The sequence below is a fragment of the Musca domestica genome, unplaced genomic scaffold (genome assembly GCF_030504385.1).
Source record: "Musca domestica strain aabys unplaced genomic scaffold, Musca_domestica.polishedcontigs.V.1.1 4, whole genome shotgun sequence".
NCBI classification, from domain to species: Eukaryota; Metazoa; Arthropoda; class Insecta; order Diptera; family Muscidae; genus Musca; species Musca domestica.
Genome location: NW_026712328.1, coordinates 14,906,962 through 14,925,721, shown reverse-complemented (window position 1 = coordinate 14,925,721; position 18,760 = coordinate 14,906,962). Strand labels below are relative to the sequence as shown.

The following is an 18,760-nucleotide window of genomic DNA, read 5'->3' as shown; positions in this document are numbered from 1 at the left end:
TTACGACTTTCTTTACTGTTTTAAGTTGGATGTTGTCAATAAAAATTTATGGAAAAATTACCTTATATACAGTGTGAGATAAAACAAGTTAAACAGCAGTAAGCAGTCTGTCTGTCTGTCGGTCTGTTGTAATTAGGCTATCTTTCGAACAAAGTGAGATAGAAGGCTAAAATTTTGCACACGTGTTTCATAGGGCCCCCATATAACGGTACCTCCCGATATTTGGTATTTTGTTCGTAATGGGAACTACAGTCTGTGACAGAACATTGTCTATGCTGGTCCAGGTCTTCGTATAGGCTCCATATATCAGTAACTCCCTATATTCGGTATTTTGACAAGTTTAGGTACAATACCCACCGAAATTGTTTAAGATGTCGTATTTGACGTTCGTAATGGATGCTATAGCCTGTGACAGAAAATTGTCAATGCTGTTCCAGGTCTTTGCACAGCTCCGATATAACGGTACCTCAATATGTACGATATTTTGATGATTTTAGCTACATTATTCACCGTTTATTTCAAGTTTCGAATTTGAATATAGTAATGGCATATGGCAAACAATGCCTATGTAGGTCCACGTCGTATAGACCCCAATATAACGGCTTTATTCGGTATTTTCAAAATTTTAACAGAATTTTTTTTTTTTGAAAATGTCCAAATTCGTTCCAAATGGTGGAGGGTATTCCAAGTTCGGCCGGGCCTGCTGTTTTTTAACTTGTTACATTCCTTGTTAAATTTTAATGAATGAAAGCAACAAATGTCGGAAATAGCTTTAAATTTTGGCACGAATTATGGCCTTCAAACGGCCAATGAAACCGTTCCACGCTGCCCGAATGTTGCTCCGCAGTATTTTGGGCAATTTCCGGCGAAGCGCTTGCTTGAGGTGATCGACACTTTGTTATTTTTTAGTGCCAACCTTGCTTTCCAAAATACTCCAGACACAATAGTCCAAGGGATTGGTATCCGGAGACTTTTGTGGCCATCGTACGCTGGAAATGAAACGAGAAACCTCATTTGTGTAACCATTCTTGGGTGGCGCGTGCTGAGTCCTGTTGGAATGTCCAAGGTCTGCGGCCAAAATGTTTGCGTGCCCAAGGCTTGAGTTCTGGTGGCCAACCGAAAGTGCACATTTTCAGCTGACCTCTTTTGCAAGTAAACATGATCATTTTCTTTATGTTGTGATGTAAGTTCTTGCACTTTTTGGAATTTCAATGGCTTTACCCCGAGCTTATTTTTCAATATTTGCCGAATGGAATATTGCGATATGTTCAGATCACTAGCCATTTTTCGGCCACTGCGACGCGAGTTTCGATCAAGTCGATTCTTTACTTTTCGAACCATTTCTGCTGATGTTGCTGTTTTCTTCCGTCCACCGACGCTGTGTATCTCTAATCTCAATGAAATTTGGAATGTGTGAAGGAATTTGTCTAAAACATTTGTTTGCCTAATTATATTGAAATGGGTTCAGACTTGGATATAGCTCACATGTATTTTTTCGGCCGATTTCAAGTAATTTATTCACCAAACAAAATTTGGAATGTGTAACGGAATTTAAAACGAACATACATTTGACAAATTATATTGAAATCGGTTCAGATTTGGATATAGCTCCCATATATATTTTCGACCGATTTCGTTTGATACACCAAGCACGACATGTTTGTTCGATTCCAATGTAATTTGGAATGAGTGACGGAATTTAAACCGAACATACATTTACCAAATTATATTGAAATCGTTACATCGGGCTACGATACCAGTATCACGGTAACGAGAGATGGTACGAGACACAAAGATTTATTCACATTTAAATGCTGGAGTGCTCTAACGGTAGTCCATTGTGGTCTTCCAGCCAAATATAAAGAAATCACACTATCACGCCTGAATTCCATCACAAAAACCTTTTTTTTTTTCTGGAAAATTCTCAACAAAATGCTTTTGTACGCTTGTAAACAATATAATGAATAATTTTAACAGCTGTCGGACGAGTAGCTTAGAAATGGCAGCAGTCTGAAGTTGGTTGCAGTTTTTTTCATCTCACTCTGTAATTTTTCATGAAATAAATGTAAATGGTAATGTAAAGGTGTGTTGTTGTCATTACTTGTAATGCAGAAAGCAGGACACGCAGCTTTCAAAATTTTACTGAGGACGTGTTTCTTACCTATTAAAGCCAACACAACATTGCATACAAAGTTTCAATATTATGGCTCATCCAGGGAAAAATAATAATAAAATTAACATAGTTTATAATTCATTGAAACCAATTTGAAAATATATATACAAACACACTTCCACACTATCATAAGAAACACAAACTCAGTCGTTGTTAAGTGCATTTCTGACGCATTTTGGTATATCCACATTTTTGTATATACATGTTATGTACATAGTACTTGTATGTATGTACGTATGTGCTCCAATATTGTTGCATTTTAAGATTTATTTTGTTGAAATTGACAAAAGAAAAGTTATGCAATACAATAAACGAATGAATTAAAATCAAGTATAGAAATAACAATTGGAAAGCTAAGTTTTCGAAAAACAATTCCGAACACACATACACGGGTCAATACACTGACCCACTTTGTTTTTTTTTTTTTTTTTCAAAAAAGCAATCAATAAAAACAATTTCATTGCTCCACAAAGAGATGAATAAATTAATGTTTTTGAAAACAATTCCTGGTAAATAGCACGCATCAGCCAACAAGGTACGATGGATGCAAAACAGAGTAAAATATGAACTTGCTCTACAAAATAAAACAAAAAGTTATGTACGATATCGATAAGAAGTGTTCCATTTAAATGGAGAATTTAAGAAATAAATAAACATAGGTGTAAACTATTGTTTAGCTTTTACTTCAATTACAATTTCCGGATAGTGAAATGGAATAGGGCCAAATGGACAAACAGTTTTGCATATGAAATTAAATATGCAAATGAAATGGTTTTGTTTTAAGGGCATCACCATATGGTGAGTGCAATCAAATTTATTCAGTTATCTTAAATTTGAAATTGATTGCATTTTAACAACTTTTTAATCATTCAAAAAGTGCCGGAAATCCAGTTTAACTAATATCCTTATTTGAAGGATTGGAAAATATTGCAGCAAATTCCGAATTTATTTTAATGTTATAAAAACTTTAAACTACATTCACAAAATTGAGTTTAAAGCATTCATGATATGATTTAAGCTATTTCCGAGGACATTTTTTCTTTTTTTTTTTGTTCAAAACCTCTTTGCATAAAATTTTCAATTTTCGGAATAGGGCCCATCTTGGTATTAACCAAATTCTTCAATTGATTTGAAAAAAAAAATAGGCTACCAATTATCTGACAGATAATTGTCCACATAGGCATTTTTTTAGGTATAGTCCCACATTAGTGTACCCGCAAGTCCCTTTACCCATTAATGTGTGGTCAGAACAGAAAATTTTGTATTCTATTGAATTTGTAAACCCCCAGAGGATATTGGTTGGGAACGTAGATTTGGGATGTACATCTATGTGAAATAAATTCCGAAAAGTCAAACTGGGACTCATTCGGTCGGAAATTATGGCAGGGACATGAAAAATACGAATATTATAAAGTAGCACTGGACCGAACATTTGTTTAATGAACATTGAGTCATTTGAATGGAAAATGTTGCTAAGCTCTTTACGATACCAAAAATTGAGCTGGGTTTATACCTGGGGCTATAAGAGTTGCTCTATATCATATATGAGATCAGACTATTCAAAATATCTATAATATCTATGATTTTTCAATAATTTGTCCCTTTCGAGGTGTGGGTACCAGAAATAGTAAAGCGATACTTCCCATTATAACACCTGAAATTAAGTAAATTAAGATAAGTAAATAACACATAGAATTAAAAAAATGCATGAAATCTTTATTTGAAATGATAATTTAGTTCATATAATTTAAAGTTTGAAGATTATTTCATGCAAATGTTGATTGCGACCTCGCCTCAAATTGTCTATCCGCTTTATCTAATTTTGAAATACTCTTCCCAAAATTTCGGCTGGTAAATGTTTCGGTGTTGCCTTCTAATGCGTCAATTCAAGCGGACCCGTCTGTTTAGACATGAGCTTTAACATAGTCCCACCCAAAATAGTCTAAAGTTGGATTAGAATTGCTTTGTTGTATCAAGTTTGGGTACTCCATGCATTATGAGTAATATATGCATTTTTGTAAATAAGCAAGTTTTGTGGGCGAGTTACATTTTCATACCAGCTCTTAACTAGGTAAAAATATTTCAATGTACGTTTTATTAGAATTTGTGAGGCGGAAATAAAAAGAAGTCAGTTGTCTGGTCCCTTTTTATACTCTCCACAATTCTATTCTGTTCGTATCTACTCGCTTGTCTCAGAGTAAAATTCTAAGACGAGTTAGTGATGATGTTGTAATCACTCTATCTTTCCAACGAATTGAGATAGAGAGCTGAAATTTTGCACACAGTAGGCAGATTAAGTTAGAAAATTTCGGTCCATGTTTTCGTATAGCCTCCATTTAACTGTACCTCCCGATATTCGGTATTCTGATGATTTTCACATCATCATTAACCCGAATTATTTAAAATTTCGTATTCGAAGTACAGCCTATGCCTAAAAATTTCATATGCAGATACACGTCTTCGTATAACCCCCGTATAAAGGACATCATTTAAACGGTATTTTCGGAATTTGTTGAAACTTTTCAATTTGTTTCCAAATGGTGTGTATTAAAGTTCGGCCTTGCCAATCTTAGCTGCTTTTTTGTTTCTTTAATTCTGTTGAAACGAGCTGTAATTATTACAATGTGCAAAGATTCACCCAATCCGTATGCATCTTTCGTTTTCTGATCAGCCAGTAAGCCCATTTGACAACTCAGTTAGCTATCCACAGACATATTGTGATTTACTATTCAAAGGAAGTCAACTCACAATAGTAAAAACCACGAAGTTTATTGTCAAATTCTTATTAAACGTAATCTTCCTGTCTGACCTTATGTAAACCAGGAGGGTATATTAACTTTGTCTTTCCATTTGTAGCTCCTCAAAATACTCATGTTAGACCTAACAAAATAAATATTTTCTTATCAACATAAAATTCTAAATCGATATAGTGATCTTCGTATGTTTGTTGTAATCACGATATTTTTCGGACGAATTGAGATAATTGAGGCTAAAATATTGCACACGTATCTTTTTTTTTAGTAGACATGTTAATTTTGTCCTGTCTATCCACATTTTTTATTTCCACCATATAACTGTGCCTCTCGATATTTTCGATACTTTGATTATTTGGATCATATGTTCTAACAGAATTGTTTTAAATCCAGTACTTAGATGTTGTACCGGGTACACTTTCTGTGGCAGGGCATTGCCAATATAGGTTCACCTTTTCTTATAGCTCCCATATAACTGTATCTCCCGATATTTGATATTTTAGAAATTTAAACCACATTTTAAACGGAATTTTTTAAAATTCGGTTTATAGATTTTATAATGGGTACTACCTCTTGAGGCATAATATTGTTATATATTCTATATAGGCCCACGTTTTCCTGTACCCCTCATTTAACGGTATTTCCCCATATAGGGTATTTTGACGACTTAGATTACATTTTCAAATACAATTGTTAAAAATTATGTGCAGAACATTGTCTACATTGTCACATCGCTTAATGACATACCGCGTTTGTAGCGTCAGTCCAAGCAGATTTTTACCAAGAACCAATACACGCCACGCGAGCGCTCTGAAATAGTTGAAATTTACATTCAACAGAAGAAGTCAACTGTGAAAACTCAACGTGCTTTTAAAATGTTAAAAAATGTGAGAAGTGCGCCTTTCTAAGAACCTCATTAAACGTTTATACGAAAAATTTTCGACTGGTAAGGCTCTTTCTAATCCGAAGGGACCAAGGCGATCCGCCGAGAATATCGCTGCCGTACGAGCCAGTGTTGAGAGGTCCCCAAGAACATCCCAAAAACGCAGTTCTCAGCAGTTGGGCATGGCTCGGTTAACTTTACAACGGATTATTCGCATTGATTTGCATTTGTTCCCGTACAAAATTCAATTGACGCAAAGAATGTTGCCTGTTTTGGAACAAAATTATCATGTCCGATGAAGCCCATTTCACATTAAATGGGACCGTAAATAAGCAAAATTGCCGTTTTTACGCCACTGAAAATCCTCAGAAGATTCAAGAAGTGCGGCGTTAGTGCGAAAACGGTCATTGGGCCGTTTTTCTTCCAAAATGAAAATGGCCATGCTGTTACCATCAATCAGGAGCGTTATCGCGACATGATGACCAATTTTGTGATGCCAACTATACGTCGAAAGCGTATGAGGCAGTTCTGGTTTCAACAAGACGGCGCTCCACCGCACACAAGTCGCATAACAATCGATTTTCTGAAGAATTTGTTTCCGGGCCGTTTGATGTCGAAAAGTGGTGATTTGGACTGGCCACCGCGTTCGCCCGATTTGACGCCGCCTGACTTCTTCTTGTGGGGATATTTGAAGTCAAAGGTTTACGTTAACAAGCCAAGGACCGTAGAAGAGCCCAAGGACAACATTCGTGAAGAAATAGCCGCTATTCCGGCCGATATGTTGGCAAAAACGATGGAAAATGCAGCAAAAAAGGCACAATACGTCATCAACGCCAGAGGCGGCCATTTGAGAGATATCATATTCAAAAATTGATGTAAACAAATCTACTTTGAACAAATTAAATGATTAACATTGCCAACCGCCAAATTTTTATTTTTTTTCTTTGATTTTTAAAAAATAAAACATGGGTCCGTCGAATATGGGCAACCCTGTACATCCCCACAATTAAGCTACATTTTCAAAAGGGATTGTTTAAAATTCGGTACTTACAAATTGTAACGGGTTCTACCTTTTGTTCATATAGATCCAAGTTTTCTTATTACCCCCATATTCTGTATTTGGACAGTTTAAGCAATATTTTCAAAACGAATAGGAATCGGTACTTAGAGTTTGTAAAGGGTATCACCCCCTGTGACAGATTATTGCCGCTTAACCAACGGCGAAACGCTTCGCATTTCCGATCTTAAAGATCAAACAATTTTTTTAACTTGAATGGACGGTACCAATTAGAGGGAGTGTATCAATAAGGCCCATCTCCGAACTCGCTCAGAGTATAATAAAAATATTACGGTGTATAATGTTTAGACCAAATCGTCTACTTATAACCTGAGCCACTCCAAATGTCCTTAAACGAATTTCATGCAAGTAGGCATTGGCGTTAAAAAGGTTATTTTGATCAGACAGTCTCAAATTATATATACCCTCTGTATACACAAGGCTGAGAGTGTATAACGATTCTAAATCATTTATATTGCGCATTCCACAAGTTTAATTAGGCTAAAAAATAAAGGGTAGGATGATTACACATAATGAGCTCTACATATCATCTCCTTATTTTTATACGAGGATAGGTTATAAGATTATTATTTGCATATACCACAGACAATTAAATTTAGTCAGAAAACAGTTGAATGGTTCGAAACATATTATACCCCCTCCGCCAGATAGAGGTGTAAAAAGTCCATTTTAACCCATCCTACGGAAGTGCATGCCTCTTCATTCGATTGATTTTTTTGCTCTGATACGTAATAAGATTCATCCTTTGGGGAACTCACAGAATTTGCGTTAAATAGTTGTCTGTTCGTTGCTTAAATTTATTACAAATTACAACAATGTGTACTGTGTATTCCCCAGACCCTCGAAAAACACACACAATGAAATGTCTCTATGTATATATGAATACATACATTAACACATCTATATATACATACACACACACATATATTTGCATATATGCTTATTTCAGGAAATTAAACAATAATTAGGTTTATTAAAAATTAATTCAACTGCTTTTTCATTGTTGTTGTGGTTGTTGATGTTTTTGCTGCCATTGTTTACCCGAATCTCTCCTTTCCCGTAGATTTGCAACGTGTCTGCTGTTTATTTGTGACTGATTTAAATGTCCCGGAAATTGTTGATTTTCGCGATAATGTCACACTTTCGTGCAGCTATGAAATGAGTGGCCATACATTGAACTCTGTCAAATGGTACAAGGACAAAATGGAATTTTTCAGGTAAGTTTAAAAAGGGAAATGCAATTATCCGATAAGCGTCAAGAAAAATATGCATGTATTGAAAATAAATAAACGACCGATGACACATACATATGTAAATGTCTTTATTGTGTGCTTTCGATTACAACCGCAGATACTCGCCGATGATGCATCCGGTCTATATAAAATTCCCTGTAACTGGCGTCCATTTGCCCGATGGCAAATACTATTGTAATGAGTCATCGTGCAAGGTGGAACTGAGCATGCTGAGCGCCAAGTCATCGGGTGTGTACAAATGCGAGGTGTCGGGGGATGCACCACATTTCCAGTTGGCTGCCAAAGAAGATAATATGACAGTGGCAGGTATGACACGCATTGAAGGACGGACGCCTTTCTATTACATATGACTATAAACATTATGTTTGTTGTTGTTATTTGTAGCACTACCACAGAGTGATCCACTAATAGAAAGCTTTAATCCCATGTACCGTATGGAGGATTTTCTAAGTGCCACATGTACCTCTGATTATTCTAGTGTGCCCACACGGTTGACCTGGTACATTAATGGCGAACAGGTATGTACAGATAACTAAAATGCCATAACCTCAATTTATCTTTTTAATGGCAGAGAAACATTTACTAGAAAATAAACTTTACTTTCAAATACACATTCATACATATTGTGTATAGAAAAAAACGAATCGAACTCCTTTTGACAATTTTTTGTATTTCCATTTCGTGTTATATTCCAGGCATCCCTTGGTGAACAACAGCCAAATGTGGACACCAGTATATCCGCCCATGGTTATATCCTGAGACGCATAAAACTACAGGTGCATTTCTATTTAAGTGGTCCCCGATTCTTTCATGCTGGCAAAATACTGAATCTTAAATGTGTTGCGGAAATTGAGAATTTTCCCGAACTCACCCGTGAAACTTCACTGAATGCTGTTCTAATTCCCTATGACAATTTAAACAATCAAATGTTAATTCATGCCGGATCAAGTGGTAAGTTTATGTGTCTGCCAGCACTGATAAATAGCATGGTTTTAGCATATGGAATTTGAATACGAGCTTCTATGAATGAGACGAATAAAAGGAAGAAAATAGGAAAAGTAATCACTCGTTAACATAAAGAGTTTGTAGAATTGAAGTACCGCTTATGCGTCATAATTTACCTTCCATGGTTTGGAAATATAACGGGCTTCATTTGTACAAGGTATTTCATTTCTTTACATTGATAGGGAATATGTGTAATTATAGGGCACGAAATCTACACGAAAAGTACTAAACGGTACTTAATGGACTAAACAATTTGAATTTGGAGGAACGGATGGAGCTGGAATCTTGAAATTTAAATATGGAGAAATTTTTTGAAATTTGTACTTATGTGCACAAAAAGTACTAAATGGTAAGGGTCAACCGATAGAGGTGGGATCTTGAAATGTAGTAATGAGATTACTATTGCATTCTAGGAGTAAGAAATGTAGGTAGTTTTGGAAATTCGTACTTATGTGTACCAAATGGTACTAAATTTGGTATAATTTAAATTTTGGATGAACCGGTAGAGATGGAATCCCGAAAATTGAAATTAAGATTCTTTTGGACTGTATGATTTCGGTAGTAATTTGTATTTAAGTGTACAAAATATTACTAAATTTGGTACAATTTGGATTTGAAAATTGGAAATAAGATTGGAGATTAGAAGTTTTGGACATTTTTACGTATTTGTGCTAAAATGTACTAATTAAAGTACAATTTGTGTTTGGGCGAACCAACAGGGGTGGAATACTTAAATTTGGAATTGGGAATACTTTGGGAGAGTAGGATTGGGATATATATGTAGGAAGCTTTGGAAATTCGTGTACTGTACTAAATGTTCTTAAATGTTGCTAAACTTCTAAACGCTAAATATTTGAAATTCGAAATTTTGGGATTCCTATTGTTCGTGATAAAAAGGTGGTTTTAGAAATGTATACTACATGTGGACGAAAAAACTAAATAGTGCTATGTTTGGTACAATTTGGCGTTGGATGAACACATAGTGCTTGAAATCGGAAATTAGTACTTTAATGTGTACTTTAATTGTACGAAATGTACTAAATGTAGAACTACCATTGGTGTTGAGTGAAGGGATAGAAATTTGAAGTTTGATATTTAGATTACTTATGATATTTCTGTGTTGAGATTTGGCTGTGGTTTGAAAAATTTTACGAAAAATGCTAAATAGTACAAAATTTGGTATTCGGTGTAGGAACAGAGCTGGAATCTCGAAATTTGTTGGTATTTGAGATTTAGATATGGATGTTGTGCATATGCATTTAGAGTACTAAAAACTCTTGGAACGAATTTAAATTTTAAGATGGATCAGATGTAACAAGATCAAGATCATTACCGCAGAATATTTAAATGTCACTTGTATTTCATTCAAAAGAAAACGTACACATTATAGTTCCGCAAAACAATTCGACTTTAATGAAAGCAAAGACTTAAAGAGACAATTCATTATAGGTTTATTACATTTTAGAAAATGACACATTTTAATTTGTGTGTCGAACTTTGAACGAGTTCGATGAGGAAGAATCGTTGGAAGAATCTAACTTAGTTGAAACTTCGAATATCGTAATAATTTTATCATTCATAATCAAGATGCGCAAATGAACAATATCGTTCCTCTCATTCTCAACCACCCATACAAATGCACGAAATTTTGAATGAAAATTCCTATAAAGTACGAAATCATTCATTGTTTTCCAACAAACTTCCTACATTAGTTCAGGCCAAGTTCTTGTCCGAAATTAACATGAGCATACTATTCCTTCACTTAGCATCTCCACAAAGGATCATTGATGACGGCGTCAAACTTGACTAACAAATTTAAGGTCGACACATTATCCTTCTTGAACAGGGGACCAAAATTTTTCATGTTCACTACTGACCTAAGTCGGACAGAAATATTGGCACGTTCCAAACTTAGTCTATATTGGGTGCTCGTTTTTAATATGATACTAGATGAAGCAGTTGCGCTTCGCTACCCTTTTTGATTTAAGATGCATTCACAATTCTATATACGAATATTTTGTGATGTTTAAATAAAAATAGAACAAATTCAACAAGTAAAAAAACATTAAGTTCGGCCGGGCCAAACTTTTAATACCCTCCACCTTAGGGTAAATGAAACATTAGAAGAAATGTGGCAAAAACCATTAAAATGCCGATTATGGGGAGGTACCGTTATATGGGGGCTATACCAAAACGTGGACCTATAATTACAATGTTGCGCCACCGGAGCTGGAACCCATTATGACCCACAAATACCAATTTTTAGACAAATCAGTGAAAAAATGTGGCAAAAACCATCAAAATACCGAATATCGGGAGGTACCGTTATATGGGGGCTATATCAAATCATGGACCCATGCATGCAATGTTTCGCCACCGAAGCTGGAACCAATTATGACCAACAAATACCAATTTTCGAACAAATCCCTGAAAAAATGTGGCAAAAATCATCAAATTACCGAATATCGGGAGGTACCGTTATATGGGGGCTATACCAAAACGTGGACCTATAATTACAATGTTTCGCCACCGGAGCTGGAACCCATTATGACCAACAAATACCGATTTTCAGACAAATCCGTGAAAAAATATGGTAAAAAAAACTAAAATACTAAATATCGGGAGGTACCTTTATATGGGGGCTATACCACAACGTGGACCTATACATGCAATGTTTTGCCACACGCTCAGGGACCCGCTATGACCTACAAATACCAATTTTAAGACAAATCCGTGAAAAAATGTGGCATAAATCATCAGAATATCGAATATCGGGAGGTACCGTTATATGGGGACTATACCAAATTATGGACCCATACATGCAATGTTCCGCCACCGCAGCTGGAAACCATTATGACCCACAAATACCAATTTTTAGACAACTCGGTGAAAAAATGAGATAAAAAACTAAAATACTAAATATCGGGAGGTACCTTTATATGGGGGCTATACCACAACGTGGACCTTTACATGCAATGTTTTGCCACACGCTCAGGGACCCGCTATGACCTACAAATACCAATTTTAAGACAAATCCGTGAAAAAATGTGGCATAAATCATCAAAATACCGAATATCGGGAGGTACCGTTATATGGGGACTATACCAGAACGTGGACCTATATATCTCATTTTCAATACCAACCATCCTAGACACAATGCAAATAGCTCTGCTAAATTTTGGAGCTCTACGTCAAATAATGTGGGCTGTATCGTGATTTCAACAGACAGACGGACAGACAGACGGACATCGTTAAATCGACTTAGAATTTTATGCTGATTATGAATATATATATACTTTATGGGGTCTAAAACGAATATTTAGGGATGTTACAAACGGAATGACAAAGTTAATATACCCTCCTTTCCAAGGTGGAGGGTATAAAAATCTCCTTTAGGAGCGTAAACAAACAAACAGCTTGGCTTACCAAAATGTTAACAGCGGACCACGCGAAAAGCAGGAACATGTCAAATTAAGTCCCCATACAGTTTGTCCTTAAGATTTATTAGTTGTCATAGCAACGACATTATTTACCGGAATTATTCAAAATTTTGTATATGAAGTTCGTTATGGGTACTACAGCCCCCATACAACGGTACCTCCCGATCACAAATAACATTGCTAGTGAGTGCATGATATTACTTGGAGAAGGATTATATAGAAAAATATATATCGGAGCCGAGTTTCACAAAATGGAAATGCACGTCACGAAATTCACTCCATTTGAGCTGATATTAGCCATTATTTGCACAATAAACCTGAAATCGGATTATGGATATATATGAGAGCTATATCCAGAGCTGAACCGATCTTTATAAAATTTGTATAAGATATCTGGTACGAAATATCATTGTTGTCGAATGTATATTTCGAATGTGAGGGACTTTAAAACCACATCGGATAAAACATATTTATGGGAGCTATAGCGATATCTGAACCGATGTTCGCGAAATTTGATGTACTAGCTTCAAGACTGTATTCAGTCTGTTGTGCAAAATTCAGGTCATTTGGACTGATATTAGCCAGTTGGTGCACAATCAACCCGAAATCGGTTGAAGAGAAATCTAAATCTTATCTGATTATCACCAATTTCAATAGGGTTCGTCCTTGGGCCAAACAAATGTTGCTCGCAAAATTTCATCTCAATCGGATAATAAATGCAACCTGCATTTTGTTCACAAATATACATGGTCGGCCGGACGGACTGTCATGCATAAACCGACTCAAAAAGTGATTCAATGAATATCCTCAAAAGTAACTATGCTACAAACAGATGCATAAAGACATAATACCCTTGCCGCTATGTGGTGTACGGTATAAAAATCAGACGATAAAATATTTAGATATGCCCTAGGAAAGGTAGGAATATTCTTGTGAGCAACAGCTCTAAATTTTGAAAAAAAAAATAATTGTCTAAAAGAAGGAAATTATTGTCCGATTTTCTAATATTTGTGTCTATATTAGAGCAAGTGTGAACATGTAATGTATAGGTTCAACTTCGAAATTTTCAAAAAATTATTCCCTATATAATCGAGTACCCGATGCAGTACAATGTAGAAGTATTAATATTCATATAAGATGTACCTGACGAACATGAATAATGTTGGCAGATTGCTTTTCGTGACTCCCACAAAAGGTCAACATTCTGAATACCAATAACTATTATTAAATGTCAAATCAGAGTTTGCTTTCCCTCAGATTTCGTATCTGTCTGTTGGAGTCACGATGGAGCCATTTTTAACTAAAGACATAATTTAATCTAAAGCTTTGACATTTGGTGCAAGGGTTTAAATTATATGCATGCTGATTGGTTCTGAAAATGGGCTATAAGGTAAAACACGCATGTAACGATACCTCCCGGTTTCGGTAGTTTGAAGGATTCTGCACACTATTTCCAACAAATTAGTTGAATCTTGTCAATTGGGCTTCTCGATAGGTTCCCATATAACGGGGTGAGATAAAACAACTGCAACAAAGTCAAACGCCATAATTTTGACATTTTTTTAATTATATTGAATGACAGCAAAAAGTGTCGGAAATATCATTTAAAATTTTAGAATAAGTTTAGATTTGTTCGAATTGGTCACCTTTGGCATATGGCCCTCAAACGGTCAATGAAACTTTCACCACTGGGCATTTTGGCCCATTCCCGGCGAAGCGCTTGCTTGAGGCGATCGACACTTTGGTATTTTTTTGTGCCAACCTTGCTTTTCAAAATACTCCAGACACAATAGTCCATCGGATTGGTATCCGGAGATATTGACAATTGTGCGCTGGAAATGAAGCGAGGAACCTCATTTTGTAACCATTCTTGGGTGGCGCGTGCTGAGGCTTGTTGGAATGTCCAAGGTCTGCGGCCAAAATGTTTGCGTGCCCAAGGCTTTAATACATCCTCCAGAATATTTTCGGCATAATATTCGGCATTTATTCTGATTTCACGGTCGATTAATACGAGCAGAGGGCGACGATCAGCTGTTATGGCGGTCCACACCATCAGCATGGCCGGCGCTTGAGTTCTGGTGGTCAACCGAAAGTGTAAATTTTTAGCTGACCTCTTTCGCAAGTAACCCGATAATTTTGTTTGTTTATAAACTGCTGGACAACGAATGTTTTCCCATCGGAGAAAACCAAATTTGGCAGATCACTGCTTTCGGCCAAGCGAAGCAAATCTTTAGCTCTTTTGAGACTATTTTCTTTCTGTTGCGGTGTAAGTTCTTGCACTTTTTGGAATTTCAATGACTTTATCTCGAGATCATTTTTCAATATTTGCCGAAGCTATTTTTCGGCCACTGCGACGCGGATTTCAATCAAGTCGCTTCTTTACTTTTCGAACCATTTCTGCTGATGTTGCTGTTTTCTTCCGTCCACTTTTTTTCTGGAAAATTCTCACCAAAATGCTTTTGTACGCTTGTAAACAATAAAATGAGCTGTCACTGGAATAATTTTAAGAGCTGTCAGACGAATGGCTTCGAAATGACAACAGTCTAAAATTGGTTGCAGTTTTTTCATCTCACCCTGTATCTGCATTTTTAATTTATATTCCAATATGTCATTTAAGCTTTAAAAATACGGCAAATATGGAAGTACCTTTTTATACGTAATTTATTCCAAATAGTAGGATTATGTTTATAACTTATTACAAGGATCTACATACTGTACTGAGAGAAATGCATCTAATTGCATCAACATTTTTGAAAAAAATTCCAAAAATATGTCCGATGTTGACAATTTTTGGCTAATAAATTTGTTGCCCTATTGAATGTCGAATTTAAAAAATAAATTGAAAAATATGGTCCAAATCCATTAGAAAACTTAAATCGGTTGTAGGGTTCTACGGAAGCAATATCAAATTATCCACCATATTAAAATTTCAGGAGTATGGCGATTAATGTAGATCATTTCTAAACATGGTCCATTCCTGCAATTTTAATGTTACATTGTTCTTTATTCATTATTAAGTTTCACTAAAAAATCAGATCGATAGAAACATATTTGTCACGCCTTCCAACACGTGTAGGACCCCTGGGCAACATAATGTTTAGATAAGACTTAGGTCGGGTACGATCATTTTTGTGCACAAAAGCTAAATGTTTTGAAAAATAATAATTATCTAAAAGTGGGGAATCATTGTCCGATTTTCCAATATTTGCGACTATTTTAGATCAAGAGTGAACATAACATTTATCGGTTCAACTTTAAAATTAAAACAAGTAAAAAGCAAGAAGTTCGGCCGGGCCGAACTTTGAATACCCTCCACCATTTGGAACGAATTAGAAAATTTTCCAAAAAAAATACATATATATTAAAAATTATGTTAAAATCTTAAAAATACCAAATATCGTAAGGTGCCGATACATGGGGGGATATACGATATTGTAGACCCAAATAGATAAATCCATGTCTGGGGGTAAAGTACTCACAAAGAATTCCTTGTGTAGAATTTCAGACAATTCCGTTGAAAAATGTGGCTAAAATCATCAAAATACCGAATATCGGGGGGTAGCTCTATATGGGGGCAATACGATACCGTGGACCTATATAGACAATTCTCTTTCAGGGGGATAAGTGCTCACAAAGAACTCCTAGTGTAGAATTTCAGACCATTCCCTGAAAATACGTGTTAAAAATCTTCGAACTTGACCTGCCTGCAGACAAAAGACAGATCTGTGGAAAATTTTAGCTTCGTACCTTAATTCGTTTTAACTGTAGCGTGATTACAACAGACGGACGGACGGACAGGGCTAAATCGTCTTAAAATTTTACGCTGATCAAGAATATATATACTTTGTTGGTTCTAAAATTATTATTTCTATGAGTTATAAACGGAATGACGAACTTAATATACCCTCAATACTATGTATGGTGAAGCGTATAAAAATAATTTTCAAATATATCACATATAAAACGAATCGAGTACCCGATGTAGTACAATGCAGATGTGCCTGAGGAACATGAAGAATATTGGCCGACTGCTTTTCGTGACTCTCACAAAAGGTCAACATTTTAATACCAATAATTTTGATTAAATGTCAAATCAGTGGTTTCTTTCCCTCAAATTCCGTACATTCCACTTTGACAACATTGAATCCCATATGTAGATGTTATAAGAATCATAAAGGTACACAATTTCCCAAGTTCCCTCATTATAATATTAGTAACTCACCTGAAACAAATGTAGGGATTATATATTGGTACCTTCTTCTGGAAACTTCCCAGAGGGAAAAAATTAAAAAATATCAATTATGAGAATCTTAATTTCCCTTATGTGAAGTCATTCGTCAACTTTCGTTGCACATGACAATTAGTACGAAAAAGACACAATTAAGAAGAGCCTAATACATGATAACCAATACCACACTCTTCGTATTTAGCAGAGTTTCCTGCAACAAGTGCTCCCTTATATATTTTGTATATTTGTGTATAGTGATTCATCAGAGCCATGGTTATTTGAAATATTGAATTTTGTAATCGTAATTTTGTAGAAAAATGCTATTCATGAAATATTCCAAATTCCAAATGCTAAAAACCGATTGCTCATTAGTGTTGCTAAAGTAATTTAAAACAAATTTAAATCACAATACAAAGCTTTTTGATTGCATTTATATTTAATTTACGTTTTTTATTTTCTACTTCCTCTTTTTCCACTATTCCACAAACTACAGCGACCACAAATAGCCCCGTGCCAGTGACCCGCACATTGCTCACCGTTGTTGTGGCCACTGTGGTGATATTCTCAACAGTTGTTGGCTTCAACAAGTTATGATCTACTGAAATTGCGATGGCATTTATTTAAATTATGAATTATTAAATGTAAGCGGAAAGTGGAAGCTGTATTAGAGAAAAACAAAACAAAACTACGAATATAAGCGAAGATAGGCGTTAAATGAAGATCTGTGAGCAGTAATCCCCACAGGAATAAAAGCACGAGGAAAAGTTTGCAGACGAAGTTACTATATCATATTAGTTAGTCTATAAAACAAAAAGTGAAAAATAAAACAAAACAGGACAGAATAGAATAGAACGACAGGAAGCCAAAGAAAGGTAAAGTCAAGCAAAACAAAAAAATTAAATGCATAAAAAACAAGACCCTGTTCTTTTTGGTTGTATTCTTTGTTTTCATTCGTCATTATTTATTAAATACTATTTTTATATGTATTATTCCTTTTGTATATATGTACATCATCGAATATTAAATAACATGAAATTACACATAACGACGACTACGACGACGACGAACTCAGCTCAAGGAATGAAATGTGCAATGTGGTCTGAAGTGAGGTGGAGAGAACTCCTCCGAACGAGTGTGATTGAATGTGAGTGTTTGTATGTATGTGCAACGAACAAATGCGATGCTATCAGAACAATAATGGTCTCGATTACAATTCTCTTTAAGTAGATTAAAAATGAAAATGAGTACCGGAAAAATTTCAAAGAAGTGCATTTTTTGTAAAAGGTTGTCTGCCCGCCTGCTAGCCACCCCAATTGATAAAATATTTCTGTGAAAGTTTGATGTAGTAATTTTTACTGTTTGTATATGTTTTTAAGTGTTGCGCTGGTGTCTGTCAGATTGTGAGCATTTTCAACAACTATCGGATTTTACCAGTTATGTATGTATGTAAATTAATTTCAGCATGTGAGACCTTGACCAATCGATTAATCCAATCAACATATATATGGGAACTATCTTAGGAGGGGGCAACGGTAATCGTTTGAAAAAACGTATAAAGGTTACAAGTTTGTATTTATCTTTGCGGTTGTTAGATGAGTCTAACCCTAGAAATTCTTTATGATTCAATTGATTTTTTTGTTGCACAGATTACACCATCAACAAATATGTATTTTTTAAAAAAAATTCATCCAGATATAAACATATCTATATAACATATGGGTATGAGGTTTAAGGTTTGTTAATCTCCTTAAAAAAATCGGATGAGGCCGACCATGTGATACTCTACATCACCATAGCTTGCGGTTAAAAGTTAGTAGATCTTTAACCCTTTTAGCAAGAATGACAGATTTCAGCAATTATTTAGTATACATAATTGGACTCCCTAAAAAAATCAATGATCGTTCTATTATTTTCTCTGTTTTGGGGCTAAAAATAATGTCCACATAG

At 35.4% G+C, this 18,760-nt stretch overlaps 1 protein-coding gene across 1 annotated transcript; it reads left to right on the top strand.

Moving 5' to 3' along the window:
* Window positions 1-1,656: 1,656 nt before the first annotated feature.
* On the top strand, window positions 1,657-18,489 carry LOC101901546 (uncharacterized). Its single transcript, XM_005190210.4, has 6 exons — window positions 1,657-1,675; window positions 7,951-8,104; window positions 8,238-8,446; window positions 8,525-8,658; window positions 8,836-9,091; window positions 17,307-18,489. Exons 1-6 carry the CDS (start codon window positions 1,657-1,659, stop codon window positions 17,405-17,407), a joined length of 873 nt encoding a protein of 290 aa, XP_005190267.2. The 3' UTR covers window positions 17,408-18,489.
* The last annotated feature ends 271 nt before the right edge of the window (window positions 18,490-18,760 follow it).